The following is a 24,733-nucleotide window of genomic DNA, read 5'->3' as shown; positions in this document are numbered from 1 at the left end:
CCCCCACAAGGTCTGAGTCCCCCTGCTGAAAAAGTTTGATGACCCCTGTCCTAATGCTAAGTAGTTCCAAAACAGAACTAGCTTTGGAGCATGGAGGCAAATTGCATGCTTTGCCTGGTTCTGTGGCTCCCTGCTCCCCATTGGTTGGCTGGCTTTAAAAAGAAGACTGAAGTGGAAGACATCCCTCCTGTGCTGTGCTGTGCTGTGCTGTGCTGTGCCACATCTCAGTCCTCATAAAAGAGCAGGGATTTTAAAAATAGCAGTACTGAGTTTCTAAAGAAGAGCTGTTTTCTGGATTTCAGTGGAGGACTGAACTTCTGTAGAAGTTTTATCACAATGGACTGGATCAAGAATTATAGGTTTCTTAATTCTTCCTACACCATGACTGCAGCTCCTGAAAAGCTACTCCTGACTATGGTGGACCCTCTGGAACAGTGTGAGGAAGAGCTCAAGGGTCATTTCAGCAGAAGGGATAAAATTGGCTAAAGCAGCAGATGCACCTTTGTGAGTAGAGATTTTCATTGATCCCCTTCTCACTATAACCCCTCCCCAACCCTCATGGGATACTTTGGAACAGATGCACAGGCCTGAAATGACAAGGAGTGGATTGCAAAGAATTATTCTCCCCTTGATCCTATCCATTGTGTTATAAATTGTAGGAATGGTTTCCCCCATAATGACACTTTCTTCTATATACCCTGGAGAGAGTGTGTAAGCAAAAACATCAAAACATCCACACAAAATAATTTTTTAAAAAAGAAAATCTTGAATAAAAATAAATTAAAAATAATAATCATAATAAAAACATCCACACAAATCTACTTCTAAATACTGGGACTGCATGCCATGAAATAAAATTGCTGCATAAATATATTTGGGACCCCACAAACCCCTTTTTACGTTTATTTTTTTTTTTTCATGCATAATTTTTATTGGTTAGCAAAATCATAATACAAAAGTAAATAGTGTCCATATTCTTCTTATTTCACAAAAGACTTCCTTCAGCCGTTCCACGAATCGTCCATACAAACATTATAATAAATCCGCATTTCTTTATCTGTAGTGCCGCAAGTCATTCTCCTTCATCTGCTTTCCTTTGGCATTACCCTTTACTTCTTACAGAGCACCTTTAAAACCCACTAGTGTTATCTGATCATCTGTTAAGCTTTCCAGATATTTCGTAAAGCTTTCCCAATCTTTAATAAACCTCTGATCTTTTATATATCTAATTTTTCCTGTCAACCTGTCCATCTCCGCATAGTCTAGTAATTTGGATCTCCATTCCTCTATTGTCGGCAAACTCTCTTGTTTCCAGTTTTTTGCTATTAGGACCCTTGCTGCCGTTATTGCATATTGGAACAATTTGTGGTCTTTCTTCTTTATCTCCCTTCCTACCAGACCTAGCAAGAACGCCTCAGGTCTTTTAACAAAGGTATATCTTAGCATTTTCTTCATTTCGTTATATATACTCTCCCAAAAACCTTTGATCTTTTGGCATTCCCACCACATATGGTAAAAGGTCCCCTCCCTTTCCTTACATTTCCAGCATTTGTTGCAGGATCCATACATTCTGGCTAGTTTTACCGGGGTCAGATACCAGCGATAAAACATTTTCATTAAGTTCTCTTTAAGTGACACACAGGCAGTGAATTTTAGATGTTGCTTCCAGAGTTTTTCCCACTCTTCAAAATAAATATTGCGACCAAAATCTCTCGCCCAGTGTGTCATTACCGCCTTGACCTCCTCATCGACTAAGTTCCAATCTAATAATTGCTTATACATTTTAGATAAGATTTTTATATTGTTCTCCAAGATCTCTGTTTGGAATCTGGACTTTTTGTCAGCATATCCTTTGTCTTTGACATCTTTCCTGAACATATCATTTATCTGGTAGTAGTGCAGCCAATCATATACTTGGGATTTAACCTGATCGAACGGCCTCATTTTCCACTTTCCCTCCTCCTTCATTAACAGTTGCTCGTAGGTTGCCTTTTTACGTTTATATGGCAATCAGTAGAGTATCTTACAGAGGGACACATTCACACACTTTTTAGATGAATCAAGAATTAAGTATGCAGAATGCACAGCAAGCTTGCTTGCTACAGAAAAGCAAGCTTCAAAAAAATCACGTTGCACAGGAGTTCCCATTACAGTACGCATTGCCTATGAGCTGCCGAAGAGAACACTACAGTATGCATTTTGTTATTACCAATCAAAGCAGAAAAATTCAAAGGACCTTTATTAGGTGGAAGCAAAAATATTCCATTACCTCATTTTTTTCTTGCTTGGCTGGTCCTTGATTCTGTGTTCCATTTGCTGGCTCTTTTTCTGGAACTGAGTTCTGGCACACAGTCTCACTGCCTGACAAAGGCTGGGGATCCACTGGCGTGTCACATCTTTCATGGATACAGAGACCAGGAAAAAGCGTTTAAAGTTTTATTTTATGTTAAACCATTTTGCAAATTGCATCTTATATATACAGATACTCATGATTTAAATATATGCTAACCATTTCCCAAACTTAGGCCAGAAAAAAATATTTCCACAACTATGATAGCAACATTTCCCTCCATGCTCACAGTCCTTCACTGGTCTCACAGAACAGCTGGGTGACAAAGAAAGTGACATATCTAAAAGTATGGGGGGGGGGTAGGAACTGAGCTTTACTATCTCTCAAGACAACAACTGACAAAATGTGTTCCCCTGAAAATAGCAGAGGGAATTGGAGTTTGCCACGTGGCTCAAGACCCATAGCAAACTAAGGGAAGCAATATCTCTCAAGATAAACAATCTAGTGCAGGAGCAAATGTTATTGTGAGAGGTCCAGAGGGTACTAAAAGAAAGTAAGGCTTGTCCATACTTCCACTTGTCCTGATGCTTTTTCCCTGAAAACCCAATCTACCAATTAATCGGAGCAAAAGTCATTCAGTTTACACATGGATTTATGTTCGCTCCGATTCAGCAGTAAAGAATCGATTTTCATGGGGAAAGCGGTGGGGGAAAGCAGAAAACTAATCAGACCTATGCTTTCTAGGTGTGGGACAAGCAAAGTGTGGGCGAGCACTAAGTGAAGTGTCCCACCAGGACTAGAAAAGTGATGTGAAGATCCTTTAAGACAAAAGAAGTATCAGCAACAGGAGAAGACCCATCGAGGCACAACATATAGATTACCAATAATGCTGATGCACTCTATTTTTAAGTGGACCACAAAAGTCCCAGCTAGATTCTAACATGCCTACAGAAAATTTGGCAGAGGTCGTTTAAGAGACTCAGCCATCTGTTCAGTAGCGTCAGCATGTGGCAGCCCGGGTTTTAACACTATTAAAAACACAAATAAATATATCATAAAACAGAACAAAACAGCCTCAGGAAGTTTTGGCAGCACCTAAATAACAAACAGTTTCATCTTAGAAGTGTGCATGCACATGAAAGCTTATACAGTGGTACCTCGGGTTACAGATGCTTCAGGTTACAGACTCCGCTAACCCAAAAAAATACCTTAGGTTAAGAACTTTGCTTCAGGATGAGAACAGAAATCGTGCCGCAGCGACACGGCGGGCCCCATTAGCTAAAGTGGTGCTTCAGGTTAAGAACAGTTTCAGGTTGAGAACAGACCTCCAGAACGAATTAAGTTCTTAACCTGATGTACCACTGTACCCAGAACAAATTTAGTTGGTCTCTAAGGTGCTACTGGAGAATTTTTTAATTTTTTTTTACTGTGTCAGACCAACACAGCTACCTACCTGAATCTAGTATATCTTAGTCTATCTACTTTCCTCCTTTCATGACCTAGGCTTCCATGACTCCGCCTTTAGCCAATTCTCTTCTGACCTAACCATTCACTCCACATGAAAGAGTTCTTTTCTCTGGTATCCTCAGGAATATAGTCTCATCCCTTCTATATTACCTCTCTATGACCTCATCCTATCCCACGTATGTCAATACTATTTATACACCAATAAAACCAAAATAAACACTCATCAGCATTCAGGTAGGTAGCTGTGTTGGTCTGACACAGTTGAAATATATATAAAAAACAAAAAAACAGAGAAAGAGAAGCAGCCATATCCACTTTTTGACACATCCTCTGCTGGTTTGAAGCCCAGAGTTGTCTGAAGATGAATGCAGAAGAAGAAGAAGAAGAAGAAGAAGAGTTTGGATTTGATATCCCGCCTTTCACTCCCCTTCAGGAGTCTCAAAGCGGCTAACAATCTCCTTTCCCTTCCTCCCCCACAACAAACACTCTGTGAGGTGAGTGGGGCTGAGAGACTTCAAAGAAGTGTGACTGTGGAGGAGCGGAGACGCGAACCCGGTTACCCAGATTACGTGACTACTGCTCTTAACCACTACACCACACTTTAGACCAGAAAAAGGTTAGCCACCCCTGCATTAGAAGTTAACACAAATGTGTAAGAAAATGGAGACCTTAATGCATTATATTGCACAGCAGGTTCAAGAACCAGTTTCTTATTGTAACTACTGTAAGGTCTAATCCAGTGTTTCCCAACCTTGGGCCTCCAGCTGTTTTTGGACTACAACTCCCATCATCCCTAGCTAGCAAGACCAGTGGTCAGGGATGATGGGAATTGTAGTTCAAAAACAGCTGGAGGCCCAAGGTTGGGAAACACTGGTCTAATCTATACTGGTGGGTTATAACGTTATAAATGCATTATATAAATGTGACACCAGGAGGCGCTGTATAGCAGTCAATGAAAACTGCATTGAGAGCTATACAACTTTTCTCTTTTCTTAGCGTTTTTTAAGATCAGTGTAGATCCAGCCTTAGTGTGGTAAAGGGCAACTTACCGCTCAGGTGACTCTTCGTAAATACTGTGGCAATCTGTATTTTCTAACATTAGACTTCGAGTAAGATTCTGTACTCCTGGGTAATGGAAGTTAGCGAAGGAATGAGACATGGGAGATGTTTTTGTCCCAAGATCTGTGATGCGTTTTTCATTAATTGTCAATCCACAGGAGAGTCCATCCAAGGCAGGGTTCAAGGAACGCGTCATGTAAGCATCAGCAGATTGAGGCCTCCTCATGGGTGAGGATGGGTAAGGAGAAAGTTTACTGATGAGGGGAGTCAAAAGGTCAGCATAGGCAGCTTTTGTAGGTTTTAGGAGTTTATCAACATGAATATTCAGCATCTTTTGTTCAAAAGCGCAAGAAAAAATAGTAGAGGGCAGATTCTGAAGCCATGACAACAAACTAAGGTCCAAGTCATCGCACCCATTACCACATAAAAGGTCAATGCCGAGCAACACTTCACTCTCCGTAATTTCTTCTCCTGTTGCTTTACTCTGACAAAACTCCACACAACATTCATACAATAGCCCCTTCATCACAAGCTGAAACAAACGATTGTTGCTTGCTTTAAAGCCAGCCTCACTTAGTTTTCTATCCGCAGGAATGAACTCAGCTACCATGACGCAAGCCTCTTCAAAACAGTGAACTCGTGCGGTGCTTGGGTTCCAGTCTTTGAATTCTGCATGGTTGGTCAGACGAGGCAATGTGAGAAGTAAACACAGTTTGCTATAGTCTTCTTTAGAAGGACAATATTCTTCCAGAGCATGTAGGCACTGTACAGCCTCTTTCATTGTAAATTCCAACTGAAAAAAAGAGAGTACCCCTATTTAAGGCTAAAATAATGTTTTTTTATCATACATAGCTGCATAAAGATACAGGTAGATAAATTACTTTGCTATTCACCTATTAATAATCAATTGCAGTATTATGAGTGTCATCTTTCCCCACATATGAAAATACAACTTCAACCTGTGTGACCAATAAAATGCTGTTCAACCGAACATTTTTCTATGATATCTAGTGCTGGCACAATTTGTTTTCTAGATAGTTTTCTAGGTCAAGTTTCAGACATCTTGGTATAAGGGCCGTTTCTTTAAACATTGATTAAGGTTTGATACCTAGCTCACTTTTTTCCCTACTCCAACTTGCATTCAGCACCAGATTTATCCACCTTGACACCTTAATTTTACAAGGCACAGTTCAGCCCCACGATAATGGGTTGTGAATCACTGTATCAAGTGGTCTTCAGTTTTTACTTTCTACACAGATATCCTTGCGTTACAGTTCTTATAACAAAAATGTAAGACTTGAAAACGAACTTTAAGAAAGACTTGAATGCCTTCTAAAAAGGAGAATACGATTGTATTTTATACGTTTAGCTAGAGTGCTGTGATTAGATCACAAGGCTTACATGTTGAGGCTCATCTTCTGCAGACATTGCATTGTTTACACATAAGGCTTCTAGAAACTTCTGCTGCAGTATGATATAGCGAAACCTATGCATAAGAAAACAGAAATACAACTGATGTAACAGTGTAAATTAATGTGAACTTTGGTACAAAATTATAGCAGTTAACTGGGACTGCTGTTCCTGAAATTTTGGAAGATCATGTTCTCACACAGGGTTGGGGAAGGTTTAGGCATGCACGGGTTTCAATTTGGTCCACAAGGCTGTTGTTGTTGTTGTTAATTTACTGAATTTATATACCGCCTATTCCCAGAGGTCTCAGGGCGGTTCACAGAACGAAATCAAAATATGAAACCACAAAATAATCAAAATAAAAACAGTCCAATAACCCCCCTCTCAAAAAACCCCTCACATTTTAAAAGGGAATAGGATGTTAATCAAATCAACCAAAGACCTGGTTAAAAAGGAACATTTTTGCCTAGCGCCTAAAGGTGTATAATGAAGGTGCCAGGCAAACTTCCCTGGGGAGAGCATTCCACAGACAGGGAGCCACTGCAGAGAAGGCCCCTTGTCATGTTGTCACCCTCCGGACCTCTCGGGGAGGAGACGCACAAAGAAGGGCCTCAGAAGATGATCTCAGGGGTCCGGATATGTTCATAATGAAAGAGGCAGTCCTTGAGATACTGTGGTCCTGAGCCGTTTAAGGATTTATAGGTCAAAAGCAGCACTTTGAATTGGGCCCGGAAACTAATTGGCAGCCAGTGCAGTCAGACCAGGATCAGTATAATATGCTCAAACCGTCTTGCTCCGGTGAGCAACCCAGCCGCTGAATTCTGCACTAGCTGAAGTTTCTGAACCGTCTTCAGAGGCAGCCCTACATATAATGCATTGCAGTAATCTAACCTTGAGGTTACCAGAGTATAGACAATAGTAGTTAGGCTATCCCTGTCCAGATAGGGGTGTAGCTGGGCCACCAGCTGAAGTTGATAGAAGGCACTCTGGGCCAGAGGCAACCTGAGCCTTGAGCGACAGCAAAAAATCCAGGAGTACCCCTGGAGCTATGAACCTGCTGCTTCAGAGGAAGTGTAACCCCATCAAGAGCAGGCGATCTCCCACCCATCCGGTCTAGGGAACCACCCACTAACAGTGCCTCAGTCTTATCTGGATTGAGTTTCAGTTTGTTGGCTCTCATCCAGTCCATTACCGAGGCAAGACACTGGTCCAGCACTTCCACTGCCTCACCTGCAGATGTAAAGGAGAAATAGAGCTGAGTGTCATCAGCATACTGCTGACAACGTACTCCGAACCTCTGGATAACCCCACCCAGCGGTTTCATGTAGATGTTAAACAATGTGGGGATAGGATTGAGCCCTGTGGAACCCTACATTGAAGATTTCACAGGGCTGAAAAGCATTCCCCAAGCAACACCCCCGGGAAAGACCATCCAAGTAGGACTGGAACCACCGCAAAGTGGTGCCACCCACCCCTAGTTCAGACAGTCACTCCAGAAGGATACCGTAGTCAATGATATTGAAAGTCGCTGAGAGGTCGAGAAGAATTAACAGGGACAGGTTTCCCACGTCTCTCTCTCGACAGAGGTCATCATACAGGGTGACCAAAGCAGTTTCTGTGCCAAAACCAGGCCTAAACCCCAATTGAAATGGAGAAATGGATCCCGAAAATCAGTTTCTTCCAAAAAGCGCCTGGATCTGGTTTGCGACCACTCACTCCAGAACCTTGCTCAGGAAGGGGAAATTAGCAAATGGCTGGTAGTTAGGTTTTCCGAATCCAGGGAAGGTTTCTAAAGGAGTGGTTTTACCACTGCCTCCTTCAAATAGGCAGGGAACACCTCCTCTTGTAAAGAGGAACTGATCACATCCCTGGCCCAGCCAGCTGTTCCCTCCCTGCTGCTTTTTATCAGCCAAGAGGGGCAAAGGTCTAGAGCACAAGTGGTTGCCTTGACTGATCCGAGCACCTTGTTCACATCCTCGAACCTTACCAACTGAAACTCATCCAACACAACAGGACTAGACTGTGCTCTGGACACCCCATGAGATTCATCTGCTATAACAGCTGAGTCAAGATCTGGGTGGATGCAAGCGATTTTATCCTCAAAATGCTTTGCAAACAAGTCGCAGAGAGTTGCCGTTGAATCTATCACTTCCTTTGGGGCAGCCTGTAAAAGGCCCCATACAACCTGGAAAAGCTCTACTGGGCAACATAATGAGGATGCAATGGAGGCAGCAAAATATGCCTTCTTTGCTACCTTTACTGCCACTAGGTAGGCTCGATAATGAGCCCTTACCAGTGTTCGGTTGCATTCATTCGTCTCTTTCCTCCACTTGTGTTCAAGCCGTCTCCCAGCTTGTTTCCTTGCCCTAAGATCTGGAGTATACCAGGGGCCAAACAGGCTCCACGAAGTGGGAGAGGGCACTCAGGGGTGATCCTGTCAATAGACCAAGCCATTTGGGTGTTCCAGAGGTCGGACAGGGCTTTGACAGGGGCACCAGTCATCTCTGCCGGAAAACATCCCAGAGTCATTTGGAATCCCACTGGATCCATCAGCCTCTGAGGGTGGACCTTCCTAATAGGTCCCCTGCCTCTGCAAAGGGGAAAAGGTGCTGACAGCTTAAACCTCAACAGGAAGTGATCTGACCATGACAAGGGACTGATGTCAATAACCCTCACCTTCAAATCACCCTGTTCCTGCCCAGTTGAGAAAACAAAGTCCAGAGTGTGGCCTCCCATGTCCCTTGGGCCAGTGACATGTTGGGACAGCCCCATGTTTCCCTCAAGTCAAGTCTTCCTTCATATGTGACAACAGGCATATGGCAGGCAGAGGTGTGGCTGGATTGGTTGTGTAACAGAGTTCTTCATGGGGAGCTTGATGATGTAGCCTATCCCTGCAGAAAGCAGAGTTGAATCCACAGCCCATCAGCTGAATTAAAGCCTGCCAGATCAGCTGTGCAACTCAGTTCCCCATGGGGAGGAGAGCTTGGCTGCACAGCTGATGCCTGCAGAAAACAGGGCTGAAGCCTGTACTCAGTGCATCTGAAGCTGAGTATACGGCTAACAAAGCCCCTTGTGCTACTGTTCCCCAGCACCTAACAACCAGCTGGCTGTTGGAAGCACTGAGCAACAGACTTTGACAGGTGGGTGAACCAAGCCAGCTGTCAATCATCATCATGGCATTAGGTGAATTGACAAGTGGGTTCTCCTGCTCACCTGTCAAAGTTGGCCCATGCGGGTAGGGACAAATAAGGATCTAGCCCACTGCAACAAAAAGGTTCTCTAATCATTGTTCCTTTGTTATCCCAAATCCTAACTATGAGAGCTTATCCAAACACTGCTATTTTGTTTCTACTTGTGTAATGGAATTTTAGTGAGAGCTGTGATGAAAATGTGTTATTCTTATAGAGTTAATTGAGAAAAGCTTGTAAGGAAGAATGCAATGCAGATATAGACACTGCAACAGTTCTGAAACTGTATGAAGGCTGAGTGCATGTTTAATTGTTGTGTTGCATAAATGGGATCGCCATGGTATTGAAAAATTACTATAAATTTACCTTTTCTTATCAAATTTGTCCATGCACTCCAAAGGTTGGATGAACTGAAGAACCTCATCCCACTGACCATCAAGAATCAACTGTCTTTTAAGAGAGAGAGAGAGAGAGAGAGAGAGAGAGAGAGAGAGATCTATTGAATTCTGCTGGACTTTCAATTTAGTTTTTAAGCTAACCAAAACATCCCTTCCCTCAACTACAGCAGCTGACCAATCAGCTTTACAAAGTCAATGCTTTACAAAGTAGTTAAGAAGATTATTTACTAATTTAAATAGAAAAAGGTAAAACCTTTTTACAGGAAGTCAGAAAATTGTCACCCTCCTCTTTCTGTTAGCAGAGGTGTCCGCAGGATCAAAGGACTGAAAGTCACAACTGGATGCAATATAATTTGTATTGCCTTGTGCTGAACAGTATTATCTGGTAAAAGTTAGGTGGCTCAAAAATGTAAACTGACAATAATCTAATAATGTATTAATGCATGTTTCAGATACTTATAGGTATAGCAATACACTTGTCATGTCTTGCAGCCAAGTGCTTAAAAGGGGTTATGGATAAATTTTATTCAGTACACATACAGAAATGGATAACAAGTCAGTCAAGATACTGTAAAGCCCAAGATGGATCAAAGCATTTTAAAGGCATGGACGTGAGTTTAAACAACAGCAACAAAAATGTGAGCTTTGTTTAAACAGTATCCTTAATACTATGATAATTATTTTTACCTTAAGAAAAGCATATCATCTGAGAACAGTCCATTAATTACTCCACTTTCTTTCTCCAGAGCCAACATACTGATATGAAGTTTTCTTGAATTCAAAAAATCCAGTATTAGCTTGACTATTTCAGCTTCTTTTACATTCACTGTCTCTTCTGCCGTCATTGTGAAAGACTGGAAAGAAGAAGAAAAAGCTACATATAAAATTGGGATTGACCTGCATCTTGTTAGCAAACAGACATCGTCAAATGCATTTTTTTCTTTGTTTACATGAAACATGCTACAGCTTGGTAGCACGCTTAACCACTAAAGTTTATGCAGCTCAATGTAGCATCACTAATAATTTGGCCCAATTGTACAGCTAGCAGTTCAGCTTCATACAGAGGGCCACGAATATCAAGGGCAGATTATGTTTTACTTAACTATGTTTCAGTTTACAAGCGTTTAGTAGCATAAAGAACATTTGAACAACAGCTCCTTTAGAAAAAAACTCAATATGTGTTAAAGCAGAATATCTGGCTATTCAGAAAGTGGACATTTTGTTGGTTACATTGGGGGGGCGGGACCCCATAACAGTAATCTACTTTAGAATTATTAATATTATTAAGCAAAAATAATTGTTAATTTTACCATGAATTATCAGCATGATTGAATAACATAACAATCTTGCAAACTGCTACCTGCATTTTATCAAAGTGCCACTTGCGTGCTATGGAGTATTTCTGCCTACATTTTTGTTTTAGCAAATTAATATTTAAGATCCAGGCAAAAAGATTACTTAATATAGACTTCATGTGATTTGGCCTTTCCTATCGTATGCTCCAAATCAAATCCAAAGATCAAGTAAATGTGCACTATCAATAATGCCATCTGTGCATTATGCACTAACAAAATGAAACAAAAAAGAGAAAGGGGGGATTTTCAGTGGCTGCTGCAACATTCACTTTCTTTTGAATATTATTTTATGATAAACTATGTACAAGACTTTTTCTGTTTAAGTTCCTGCAGAAGGTTAAAGGAAGGAGTAAAAATCATTGTATTTATTTGTTTTTTTTAGATTTGTAGCTGCTTCTCAGTTACTTGTCTCAAGAATGGAATACAGATTGAAATCTTACACTGAGTAATACAAAATGACCATTTCGACCACACATCTCCTTACCACTTGACAGGATATAAACTAGTATGCCAAGTATTAATATGCATACTGTTTTCATTTACCATTTGCTTAATGAACTGTTTGTATCTGCCAACTGTATATGAATCTGTATTTGAAACTTAGTCATTTGTGTTCTAACAGTAAGGTTTCAAATCTCTTATTTAAAATTCTGTTTGAATAAATGTTTCACAAGTCCCTCTGCCCAGCACTTGATACAGTCCTAAACCTCTGTATATATAGAAATTTTGAACTGGTTTCTTGCTGTTTTTCCTTCTTCCCATAATAATGTCACATAAAAATGGTGATTAGCTGTCACTTTCCACTCCACATACACATAAACATGTGCATTTGTCACTTACAACATGATTTCCTACATGGAAATTATATCTGTAGGAAAAGAGTCTTGTGTGAAGTATTCCCAAGAGTGTTCATAAAAAGTCACTATTATGTATTTCATCTACAGAGATAGTCCATAAGGAGGAATCACTCTAGTGTTTGTAAAATGATAGTGAGAGGTAATGCTCATGGTATGCCAGACATGAAGATTTCATCCTGAGCATTTGTACTATTCTACTTCATAGTCTTCATGATTATTCTTTCCATGGTTGTGAGGGTCTCATTTAAACAGCATATCTAGCCCAGCAAACATACTGTTAATAGGTACTGAGCAATACAATACAAGTACTGAATCTTTGTAATCACAAATAATTCTTCATGTTTGAAAGGATTGCACTGTATTAAAAGAAGCATGTACATTTTGCTTAAGGCTGAAGACAGATCTAGAAAAAAGGGATCAAAGGGTAAGCTGAAAGGAAGTACTGGAGAAGCTGCTTCTCTACTAGCAGATGGATGGGGCCAGAGTATACGTCTCTTTAATTCTGCAGTTGCAGCAGTTTCCCAACCCTGACAAACTCCCTACTGGTCTTCCCTCCTTCCATTATGTTCTACCTGAAGAGTAGGGAATGTAGCTTCTTCAGCAGTCTTTAATCCTGTGGCAAACTGGGGTCACAGTGTGCTTGCCTTCAGCTCTGCAGTGCAAGGACAACTCCCATGATTCATTGTTAGTCACAGACATGTCAGTTTCCAGCACTGCTTTCTCCAACCCAGAACTTCAGAATCCCAATTGTAAGAACTCACAGGCAGAGTTGCAATTGAGACCAATGATGTAGGGATATGCACATGTCAATCTGGATCTGTTAATTAGTATGTCAGTTGTATTTTAGTACTGTAGTTATATTTCATTTCCTCGTTTGTATTGCATTTTAGGTTTTGCAGCATTTCATGGCCTGTCTAGCATGCACTGTCTTTGTCAGAAACAAATGTGAGCTCAAAAAGATCCCGCCAGACACAATATCAAGGGAGTGAGATTTTGCATTAAATAGGACTGGCTCTAATCTGCAGTCAGATTTTAAGACACAGAAGGCTAGAATAAGAAGAATCACATATTGACATACACACCCATAAATCTGAGCCTATGCTCTTGGCTGACATATATGGGGGGTTGGGGTGGAAAGAGGGAGAGAGAAAATAAGAAGCAGCTGGGCCACAGAAGGTGTTAGTCACAGAACACAAAACAACTCTTTGCTCAGTGTATGTGGAGGAGAAACCACAAAGACTCTGGGCAAGTGAGATGTCTTTCCCTCTTGAAGGCAGCTGCTCACATTTCATCATAATTGTTTCAGTTCCCATTAAGCATTTGGGACAGACATTTGATCCTTGGAGATATTCTCTGTATAGATGGGAACATCAGAGGAACTAAACTGATTGACAACTGTAAGTACAAAAACTATATAATATTTTATCACAGCCTCTAAAATCGCTCCCCTTCTCCATCTCAAAAGATCCCAGATTTTTAGTAGTATTTTTAATGATACTATGATTTATCAAATAATTTAACAACCTCATTTTCAGGAATCATGTTTAGCTATCCACTAAGTTTCTTAGGATTAGGAGACTACAAATACATCTCATGTGAAACAGGATCCCAAAATTTCAATTTTACAATTTAGAGTAGTACAGATAACATACCTCCTGTGTTAGTAATTTTATTAAATATTTATACATGCTATTGATGCAGAAAGTGGTATGATATACAATACGTTGCCAGGGAGTAGATTTACACTAAGCAGCAGCTTGAATGGGAGTGTCAACAGAAACCTTTTTACAAATTAGATGTCTTACACACTTCCTAATATATAAGTAGAACAGGCACCAATACCTTCCCTAAGTTGTATAGAAGACGAAATTTCAGCATGTGCAGCTTTTCTCAACCTTGCATTACAAACTCAATCTGCTGGAATTCCCTCTCCTACACAACAATCAAAGATGCATAAACCCTTTCTTCTCTTGTATCTGGTCACCCAGAGTAAGATTATGATAGACAGGCTCACTAGAAATTAGCAGAAGGCAATATTCTAAATTCGCTTAAGGAGGGTGCAATCATCAGTTCTATAACAGTAACTAAAAGACAGTGGTGGGAACCTCCAATCCAGCTTAATTAGGCCTGCCAGGACTCAGATGTTGGCTCACCAGGCCATTTGGGGCAAACCACATCCACCTTTTCTGGCCCAACATCGTAGGAAAGGTCAAGCATCAAAAAATTATTTGCATCAGCAAGTCAATACAGTGAAAGAAAAGGCATCAAATTCAGAAAGTACTGATTTTTTTATGCAAAGAAAGAATTTGGAACACACTCTGAATTCAAGTTAAGGATGCAAATAAATGATCTTCATTTGCAGAGAGCCACATCTCCCTAGGAAAGATAACAACAACAACAACAACAACAACAACAATTTATTATTTGTACCCCGCCCATCTGGCTGGGTTTCCCCAGCCACTCTGGGCGGCTTCCATAGAAACAAAAAATACACTAAAATATCACAAATTAAAAACTTCCCTGAACAGGGCTGCCTTAAGATGTCTTCTAAATGTCAGGTACTTATTTATCGCTTTGACATCTGGTGGGAGGGTGTTCCACAGGGCGAGCGCCACTACCGAGAAGGCGCTCTGCCTGGTTCCCTGTAGCTTTGCTTCTCGCAATGAGGGAACTGCCAGCATTCTGGATTAGTTGTAGTTTCCGAGTCACCTTCAAAGATAGCCCCACGTAGAGCGCACTGCAGTAGTCCAAGCGGGAGATAACTAGAGCATGCACCACTCTGGCAAGACAGTCCGCGGGCAGGTAGGGTCTCAGCCTGCGTACCAGGTGGAGTTGGTAGACAGCTGCCCTTGATATAGAATTGACCTGCGCCTCCATGGACAGCTGTGAGTCCAAAATGACTCCCAGGCTGCGCACCTGGTCCTTCAGGGGCACAGTTACCCTATTCAGGACCAGGGAGTCCTCCACACCAGCCCGCCCCCTGTCCCCCGAAAACAGCACTTCTGTCTTGTCAGGATTCAACTTCAATCCATTAGCCGCCATCCATCCTCCAACCGCCTCCAGGCACTCACACAGGACTTTCACCGCCTTCACTGGTTCTGATTTGAAAGAGAGGTAGAGCTGGGTATCATCTGCATATTGATGGACACCCAGTCCAAACCCCCTGATGATCTCTCCCAGCGGCTTCATATAGATGTTAAAAAGCATGGGGGAGAGGACGGAACCCTGAGGCACCCCACAAGTGAGGGCCCAGGGGTCTGAACACTCATCCCCCACCACCACTTTCTGAACACGGCCCAGGAGGAAGGAGCGAAACCACTGTATGACAGTGCCCCCAGCTCCCAGCCCCTCTAGACGGTCCAGAAGGATGTTATGGTCGATTGTATCAAAGGCCGCTGAGAGATCCAGCAGAACTAGGAAACAACTCTCACCTTTGTCCCTAGCTCGCCGGAGATCATCAACCAGTGCGACCAAGGCAGTTTCAGTCCCATGATGAGGCCTGAATCCCGATTGGAAGGGATCCAAATGGTCCGCATCCTCCAGGCGTGCCTGGAGTTGTTCAGCAACCACGCACTCAATCACCTTGCCCAAGAATGGAAGATTTGAGACTGGGCAATAGTTGGCCATACTGGCCGGGTCTAAAGATGGTTTTTTAAGAAGCGGTTTAATGACCGCCTCTTTCAGCAGATCTGGGAATGTTCCCTCACAGAAGGCAGCATTCTACACCCCGCAGAGCCCATCGCCCAGCCCTTCCCAGCTTGCTTTTATTAGCCAGGATGGGCAAGGATCAAGGTGACAGGTGGTTGGTTTCACGCGTCCAAGCAGCCTGTCCACATCCTCGGGGGTAACGGATTGAAATTGATTCCATGCAACTTGACCAGACAGAGCTCTAGCACTCTCCCGCCCCAGCCCTGCTCCCACGGTGGTGTCTAGATCCTTCTGAATATGAGTGATTTTATCTGCAAAAAACTTTGCAAAATCGTTGCAGGAGATCTTGGTGTCTTTACAAGGCCCCGGTGGTAAAGGTGGTTCCGTTAAATTGCGAACCACCTGAAAGAGTCTCCTGCTACTATTTTCTGCAGATGCAATAGAGGCGGTGAAGAAAGTCTTCTTCGCCGTCGCTATTGCCACTTGGTAGGCTCGACGTTGAGCTCTAACCTGTGTCCGGTCAGATTTGGAGTGAGTTTTCTGCCACCGACGCTCTAGCCGTCTCAGCGATTGTTTCATCGCCCTCAGCTCTGAAGAAAACCACGGGGCTGTCCGGGCTCCATGCAATCGGAGAGGGCGCTTCGGAGCCAAGGGATCCTTCACATCCCTGGTTTTAATTCAAGCCAGGCTGCAAAGGAAGAATAAAAAGTGCACTCCCAATTCCTTCTATTGAACTTAAATCACCTGTCAAAAAAGCCCTTGGAGGATGGGGGACCTCAGAATCCACCCCACCCTGATATAGGATGCAAAGAGCACTGCTGCAGCACTAATATTGCTGTGTGTGCTGCTTCTTGTGAGCTTAAAAGCTGAAATAGGTAGCACATGTTGTGGAGATTACACTGCAGTGCTCCTTTCAGCTTTGCCTAAGCACTGGAAGTAAGACGCATCAGATGTTACATAGCTATTATTGAAGTCCCAGTCTAAGAAGTTATCCTCCTCGCTATATATGGAACAGAGAATTAACATTCCTGTTTACATGTAATGCTAAGACCATGGCTTAGCACAAACAGCACACATGCCACCTCTTGGGGAGGAGATTGTGGTTTGTCTTTATGCGTCATCTGAATTTAGGTTCATGGTTTAAGCTCTCTCAGACAAACCATGAGCTGTATATCATAGGACAAGCCAAGCAGAAAAGTGAAGTGTGAATTGGCCCTAAACACACAATCATATTCCCTTGGAAGGAACAATCATTTTTGTTTATCATAGCTTTCAATTCTTGAATTAGAAGCTGGTAATGAGTGTTTTAAGTGGTAAGGAAAAACTAACAGCTCTTATTTAAAAGTCCTGTACTAGTGACCAAGTTTTTTAATTTGATGAAAAATAGAAGTTGGGATGTTTGTCATGTTAATACTGATGGAGATATCAAACATTTATTGACCTAGTATTTGTCTCACAATTGTTTTTATCATGCATAAAAATTGGGATAAAGATAGAAAAAAGTAACAAAGAGTAAACTACAGTACCCTGATCCAGATAAGAAGATCCTGGAGATAAATGTTAGGACAGTGGTGTTGTGTGAGCCCCACAGCACCAAGGGCAGGTGGGCACAAGCACTCGGAGATGGGGCATCCTGGGGGCAGAGGGAGAAGGGGCCTACCACAGTACCCCAGCAGCCCCATATGCCTGGCATGCCAAAGGAAAAACAAGCCTGACTTGGGAGTGGAGCAACTGCTGCTGCCACCCACACCCCAGCCCCAAAGGCCAGCCTGGGCATGGCTTCCCTCGATAAAAGAACTATTGGGGGGTGCCTGGTTGTGCCCCCTTAAAAAAATGCACCCAGGGCAATGCCCCCCAAGCTACGCCACTGTGTTAGGAAGCAGGCTTCTGCGCAAACATTATGTTTTGGATCAGGACATGCACATTCAAATTAACTGTACTTTCCAATGTGCACCCAAACACAGACATCTCCTATAGGTACTATATTCTTTTATTTTCAATGAGATGCATATTTGGATGTGCATCCACAGTCTAGTACAATTATGAGTGAATACCATTTTTACGCATGACTAAAGTTGGATTGGGGCATTGTCTCTGCATTTGGAAAGTTCTGTCTCTCATATACAGTACTTCATTCTGTAGAAGAACCCTACAGCTTAGTCACAGGGCAACAAGACAAAAAGTTTAGTTCTACCAAAGAAGTAAGTCCAGTAAGAAAATAAGCTTATATATGTGGAAGCATTTTGTAAGTAACTAGTCAACGGAATTATAATGTTACTAGAGATTTATAGGCTCAGAATAAACAACAGAAAAATTAAAGGGAATCCTGTCCTCCCCCCATTTTTCCAGTCCCCCACCAGGTCTTTACATCTCTAAAATTAATAAAACACACTGGTTCATCACTATATTCATATCAGGGACTATAAGGCATACACAAAGGAGAGTTTATCACATTGGAAGATAAACCACCATCCAGAAAATCTGAAAGATGCAGCTCAAGCTCCTCAGTATGCCACAGCCAGCACATATGGCACACAACGTCACCAAAGTGATCCAAGGCTAATACTTCAGAATGACTGAAGGATTTAGAATCCCTTTCTTTTTAATACACATTTTGAATTTGCAGGTTCTCTTCCAATTCTGATTTAATTACTTGTTGAAAAAGCAAAGCTTTCATAGCGTACCACCACTCAGACATTCCAATATTTTTTACAGAAATGTAAGTCATATATCCTTACTCCAGATAACAGCTTATATTGGACAGCTATGACAACCAATTGACACAGATGGAAATAACTAAGGCTTTGCTTCAGTAGCGTCTTTCTCTGTGAGAGTTAAATTGTCATTGCATGCAATCTTGACTAAGCCTTTTCTAAGTAGACTAGCAAGCGCTGCCGTCATTGCATGAGACAATGGTCTAAAATAAATGCAAGCATACCATAAGGGATACCAAAAAGAAAAATAAATTCAAGGAGCACATTGCTAAAAATATTAAGACAATAAACAAACATGCATGCTGGGAGGGCTCTGCCCCAAGGCTTGCTCTGCTGTCCAACCCCACCACCAGCACTTCCCAACATTAGCCCCCTAAAGCTTCCCCTTCCCACCCTATGCAACTACTAAATTTCCTTTTCACTTTCGCAGCCCTATTTTTGAAACCACTTCTCTCCTCTGTTCTGCATCTGCACTTTGTCCCCAAAACTAGATGACTTTAAAAGGGGATTAGACAAATTTATGAAGGATAAGGCTATCAAGGCTAGTAGGCCACTGCTGGAAAGCTTGCTGGAAATCACAAGTGAGGAGAATGCTGGTGCTCAGGTCCTGCTTGCATGCCTTCCATAGGTATCTGAAAAGGTGGAGAGATTTTCCTGCCTGAAAAACTTCCTACCTTCTCACTATTTGCAACTTCCAATTTACAGTGCAATCTTATGCATGTATACCTGTACTTGGACCTCATCTACACTATACTGCACTAAAGTAGTAAAGACAGTTTTAAGCAGCTAACCACTTTGAACAGTTATGCTTTCCTGCAAAGCAGCCTGAGACCTAAAGTTTAAGGGTGCTGAGAGCTGTTAGGAGGCCCCAATTCCCCTCACAGAACTACAGTTGCAGGGACTGATTGCTAAACCACACTGGAATTGTAGCTTGGGGAGCAAAATAGGGGATCTCCTAACAACTCTCAGCACTCTCTCAGCAACTACATTCCCATGATGCTTTTGGGGAAGCCACAGCTGTTTAAAGTGATATAGTGATATAATGGAAAGCCAGTGTCGTGTAGCGGCTAGGATGTCTGGCTAGGACCTGTACAACCAAGGTTCAAATCTCCACTTAGCCATAAAGCTCACTGGGTGACCTTGGGCCAGTCACTCTCAGCTCAACCTACCTCACAGGGTTGTTGTGAAGATCAAATGGGGAGGAGAACTATTTACGCCACCTTGAGCTTGCTGGAGGAAAGGTGGGATATAAATGCAATCAATCAATCAATCAATCAATCAATAATTCTGCTTTAAATACATAGTGCAGATGAGGCCTTAGAAGTACGGTAAATCCCACTGAGTTCGATGGGACTTACTTCCAGATAAGTGAGTACAAGATTTAAGGCTTAGTACGCAAGTAACAATTTATTTCTTAAAGGCTGCTTTAAGGTAATAAATTGAACATTGTCTTAAATCACAAATTAATAAATGTATTTTATAGATGCTAAGATTATATTTTAATTATAATTTAGTGCCTTTAGAGCTAAATTACTGTGAGTATATCTAATACTAAGTTTCTTCCCTCCGCTGTAGCTTGTGGTTTGGCTCTCTTCGTATATTTATTCAGCAAGCTAGATGAACTGTGTGATGCAATGTGGCTTTAACACGATCATATTGCAGAACACAAGTTGTCAGGTAATTCTGCCTTGAAACAACAGGCTCACCAACAGTACAATCCTATGTATGTGTCAGAAGAATGCACTAGTATGGTACTTCCCATCTCTAGTGTGTTTAGTATTGAAGCCTGCCTGAAGCACTTGTTGGTTCCTTTCATTTCTTTGATTGTTAAACTGAAGTGTTAATAAAGAAATTACAATCTTCTTTAGAAAGGGAACAAACTGTACTTAAGGTCACCCTCAATTTGAGACAGTCCTTCAAGCCCATAATTTGAAAAATTAGTTGCTATTGTGTAATGATTTATCTCCCCAAATAGCACAGTAGCATCTAAAGTAATTGTAAACAGAAGTTCAATATACAACAGAAAACTAAAATAGATTAATATGCAAATAACTGAATATGCATTTGGCATAGTATTTATTATTATTTAAAACACATCCTGACAAAGCACAATTTCTGCAACACAAAAAGACAGGCACCTAGGGGCCAAGACACTAGTTTATTATTCCATATTTAGCCTCTCCTAACAGCCTTTTAATCAAAGGCTAAGGATAAGTATTTGTGGCAAATAGGTATTAAGGTAGCATTTAAATTTTAAAAGGTACATAGATTTATTTACATTATGACCATGTATTACTTATTGTTCAGTAAGAAGCATATTTGAGGGTCAATAACTTTGAATATGGATAAAAAGTGCCCTTTATTTTGTGATTATAACACATATCCACTGTTTATTACAGGGGTGGGAACCTGTGGCCTTGCAAATTATGTTGGAGGACAACTCACATCAGCCCTAACCAGCAGCACCAGGATGATGGGATTTGTAGTGCCGCAACATCTGGAGGGCCACATGTTCCCCACCACTGGTTTACAATAAACATTCCACACAACTATATGCACTTAAAGGGAAAATCCCAGTGCTTTTCAGCTCTTCACAGCACCCATTCTAGTCATTCTTATAATAATATAAATAGGGCATTCCAATAAAAAGCAAGCACTTTTACCCCCTTTTTATTTTATGGTAAGGAAATGCATATGTTTAACCCTCTGACTGAAATAAAAGGAGAAGTAGAATTGCTTTGTTTTAGAAGGATTGTGCTTCAGCAATATTACCCAAGCCAGGCCACGACAAAGCAAAAGCACTCAGTGACCCACTATTTTTCAACTCTTTGGCTTACTAAGGGAAAACAATTGCTTCTAATTGCAAAAACCAAAACCTCCATTCAATAAATAAAGAGCAAATGCTTCACATCCTCCTGCTCCATAGCTGTAGTCTATTGGCCTGCCAGAAAGGATGCATGTCAGGTGGTACAAAATTACTATACAGTATGTTCCTTATGCTAGGGATGAAAGGAAGATGGTAGCTCTATCATAATTAGCACACCTTTTCTGGTAGTGCCACAGTGCTTGGATTGAACCTAAGATATAAAAATGCAACAGTGCTGCAGACAGGAGGTAGATGCAAAAATCCAGTGTCTCGAAAACTGATCCTGGTGTCAAGATTACTGAAGAGGACAGAAAGGTTTCTTTGGAAGTACTACAATGAGGGGAACCTCAAGGGAATATTAGCTATGATTCCTAGATAGATTTCAGCCTGGCATCTTTCAAGTAAACCCTATATGGGAGAAGTGGGGTGGGAAGAGCCTGCAGCATAACAGCAAGAATAAAACTCTCATCATCATCATCATTATTAAAATTTCTATGCTGTCCTTCATAGGCCAAAGATTGCATAATTAGCCAAAGGCCTGGGAGAAGAGAAATGTTTTTGCCAGGCACCTACATTGGGATATCTACTTCTTACTTTCAAGCGGCTCCTAGAAAATTTATTTGGCACCAAAATTTTGTGAAAATATTTGTGAAAGAGAAAACCCATGAGGAGGCTTCAAGAATAGCCAAGTGCAGAAGTTATCTGTTACCGACCAATGGGGCACTGAAAAGCCACAGCCTTTGCACCTTTACAGAGTGGTAAGCTAAAATAATTCTCATGATCTATGTTGCCCCATTTATGCCAAAATGAATAATTTTTGTTGTCAAATAGCTTTGCATTCTCTTGTTTTCACCTGCTATAATTTATTCTCCAACTATTATTTGTCTAAAAGATTATCAAATTAAATAGATGAGCCAAGCAAGAACCAAAGGAAGGTGATAAAATAAACTAATTACAGCAATTAATCAGGAGATGAAGAGGAGAAAAGGCTATTCAAAAGATTACCATATAGAAACAGGAAGGGGTCACTAGCATAACAGTTATATCAGCATATTATATTTATTTAGCCTTTCTCATGTTTGACCTATTGCTATTCAGGTTTCCAAACCAGAATACACCACAGACACATGGGACTCCTGAAAAGTCATGGGCATTCATTATTATGTTCATGGCATCCTTCAAACTAAGGTTGTCAACAAATTGATTTGTTCTTTGTTCAAACAAAGAACAAAGTATTCCATTATTGTCTCGAACTATTGTATACAGTCGCTGCAACATCTGCAGCTGCCTTCTGCCAATATGTTTTGTCAAGTTTGCATTCCTCTATTCAGAATGCATCCACAATAACTGTCACCCTTCGTTCGTACACTCACAGGATTGTCACTAAACTAAACACATTCTAAAAGAAGCATGCGCATGCATGCATCCACGAACCCACCCTTCCTTCACTGCAGCTCAGTTGTGTGAACAAAGGATTGTAACAGGGAACTGGATACTTGACACTCAAGTTTTTCCTGCTAAAACACGCTGAAAAAGCTACTGTGCTGTGACACAATAAGGCCATCCCTTGCAATGAAATTACTTAGGAGCAGGGACTTTAGGACACAAAACTGGAATGCTTCCTCGGGAAAACGCACAATTAAAAACCTCAGAGCAGGTAAGACAGGCTATAAAAACACCCCATCTTTTTCTTTTTTTTTGCCTCCAGACAGTGACACTGCAAACCTGTTTCAGGCATCCTCTCCTGTCAAGCACACCAAGCACAGCACAGAGAAACAAACAATGTCTCTTATGTGCCCAGGACAGATCTGGGTTACTTAGGGAGAGCAGCTTTGCAGGTGCTTAACCCGTTCTGGGAGGTTTGCCCTGCTAATAATGCTGCAATAACAAAGGCAGAAGAGGGAGGTGCGGGGACGAGAGGAGGAGACGTTCGCCAGAGAACGGGAAGCAAAATGCAACAAAACCATGGGCAACGGACAAAACTGAGCAGCAATGCACACGCATACAACACTTTCCCCTCGCGAGGCCGGCGGAGGGTGAGGAGAGGCAGCCGTGGCGACGAAGCATGCACTGACTCAACGGGAGACAAATAAGAAGGATGGGGGTTTTTTTTGGGGGGGGGGTAAAGAAAATGGTCCTTTCGCTCATTCAGCACCAAAGCAGCCCAAAGGAGGCTGTCGCTTCGCCCCTCCCGCCGCCACCACCACCACCAGCAGCGCCAAGCCCTTGCCCTGCCAACGCCTCCAAGGGGTGCCCCCCAACGGGCCCTCACTCGGGGCCTCCCCTCAGGCCCCGGGCATCCCTTCCCACCCTCCCGCTCCTTCAATCCGGTTCTTTCCCCACTCAGCGGAGGCGCCGCCACCCACCCAAGCCAGGGCAGCCGTAGGGCCCATCCCTCAGGGAAGAGACAGATGCTTACCTCAGGGGAGGCTCCCTCCCAAAGCGGCGAGGGGAGACCGGGGCTGGCGGGGGCGCGCAAAATGGCGGCAAGCGGAGCCTCGCCACCGGGGTAGTGGCAGGGAGGGAAGGAGGGGAAGAGGGTCCCGTCGCCAGCAGCCAACGCGGCCCTGCCTGCCTCCCTGCGCCCAGCTGCTCCTCGCCTTCCCGGCCCGGCTTGTGTAGTGGCGGCAGAGCCCTGGCTGCGGTTGTCAAGCGGCTTCTCCAATCAGTGCCCGGCAGGCCGGCTCCTCAGGGCCCCGCGGCGCCTGGGCGGGGTGACAGCGCAGCCGCCTGACTGGGAGAGCCAGGGAAAAAGGGGCGGGCGGGCGCAGGGGCGGCGTCCCTTCGGGAGGAATGGCTCGCCCAGCCCATGTCGGGGAGCGGCGCGGGCGGGAGGCGCGACGGGGATCGGGGGTGGCAGCGGCGGGCCAATAAGGAGCGAGGGAATCCGGGGTGTGGATTTTCTCTTCTCCTCCTCCTCCTCCTTTGGCAAGATTGCTTTGCATCTGTTTGGGTTTTTTTCTTAATCGCATCTTACGGAGGGTGTTTTTTTTTGTCTCCTCCTTCGCATCCTCTTCCCGCCCCAATAATTCCTAGGGTGGGTGTTTTAAAGGCTGTTCTCCCGTAACATTAATAATGTCAAACTATTATTATTATTATTATTATTATTATTATTATTATTAAAATGGGATACTGCCCTTTATCCATACATCTCAAGGCAGTTCGCAACATAAAGAATGCAAGATAAAAACACCAAAAACAAGAATAAAAACAATAACAAAATACACACATACAAACTAGCCGTTCCCAATGGCATGATTAGCAACCACGTCTTTCTTCCAGACACGTGTACATTCTAGGCGAGCCCCTTAAAGGCAGGCCATTCACACAAGCAGGTTGTTGGGTAATTGATGCAAGGCAGGAGGGTCTGTAGAGGTTTAGCCAGCTACCCCACAGGGGCCAGCCCGACATTTTGGCACCTGAGGAAAAGCACAAAATGAGCGCGCCCACTCCCGCACCATGGAAGAAGGGGTGAGTGAAG

The 24,733-nt window shown here is 42.6% G+C and overlaps 1 protein-coding gene and 1 pseudogene across 4 annotated transcripts in view; both read right to left on the bottom strand.

Annotated features, from left to right (window-relative positions):
• Positions 1 to 24,039, bottom strand: part of WDR47 (WD repeat domain 47) — a 38,682-nt gene extending 14,643 nt beyond the window's left edge. Inside the window, exons 1-6 of one of the 4 annotated variants that reach the window (XM_077928392.1) lie at positions 23,672 to 24,039; positions 10,500 to 10,666; positions 9,781 to 9,864; positions 6,218 to 6,302; positions 4,807 to 5,609; positions 2,270 to 2,396 (exon numbers count right to left, since the gene is read on the bottom strand). In XM_077928392.1, coding sequence (XP_077784518.1) covers positions 2,270 to 2,396; positions 4,807 to 5,609; positions 6,218 to 6,302; positions 9,781 to 9,864; positions 10,500 to 10,657 — 1,257 coding nt within the window. In that variant the 5' untranslated portion in view covers positions 10,658 to 10,666; positions 23,672 to 24,039. Of the gene's footprint in view, positions 1 to 2,269; positions 2,397 to 4,806; positions 5,610 to 6,217; positions 6,303 to 9,780; positions 9,865 to 10,499; positions 10,667 to 23,671 lie in introns of those variants that run through there. The other 3 variants (XM_028732597.2, XM_028732598.2, XM_028732600.2) reach the window with 3 other exon arrangements.
• On the bottom strand, positions 7,897 to 8,998 carry LOC144327708 (uncharacterized; annotated as a pseudogene).
• Positions 24,040 to 24,733: the final 694 nt, after the last annotated feature.

This window comes from Podarcis muralis, chromosome 5 (assembly GCF_964188315.1).
Source record: "Podarcis muralis chromosome 5, rPodMur119.hap1.1, whole genome shotgun sequence".
In the NCBI taxonomy this organism is placed as follows: Eukaryota; Metazoa; Chordata; class Lepidosauria; order Squamata; family Lacertidae; genus Podarcis; species Podarcis muralis.
The sequence above is the reverse complement of the archived record's forward strand: the minus strand, read 5'-3'. Positions and strand labels throughout refer to the sequence as shown.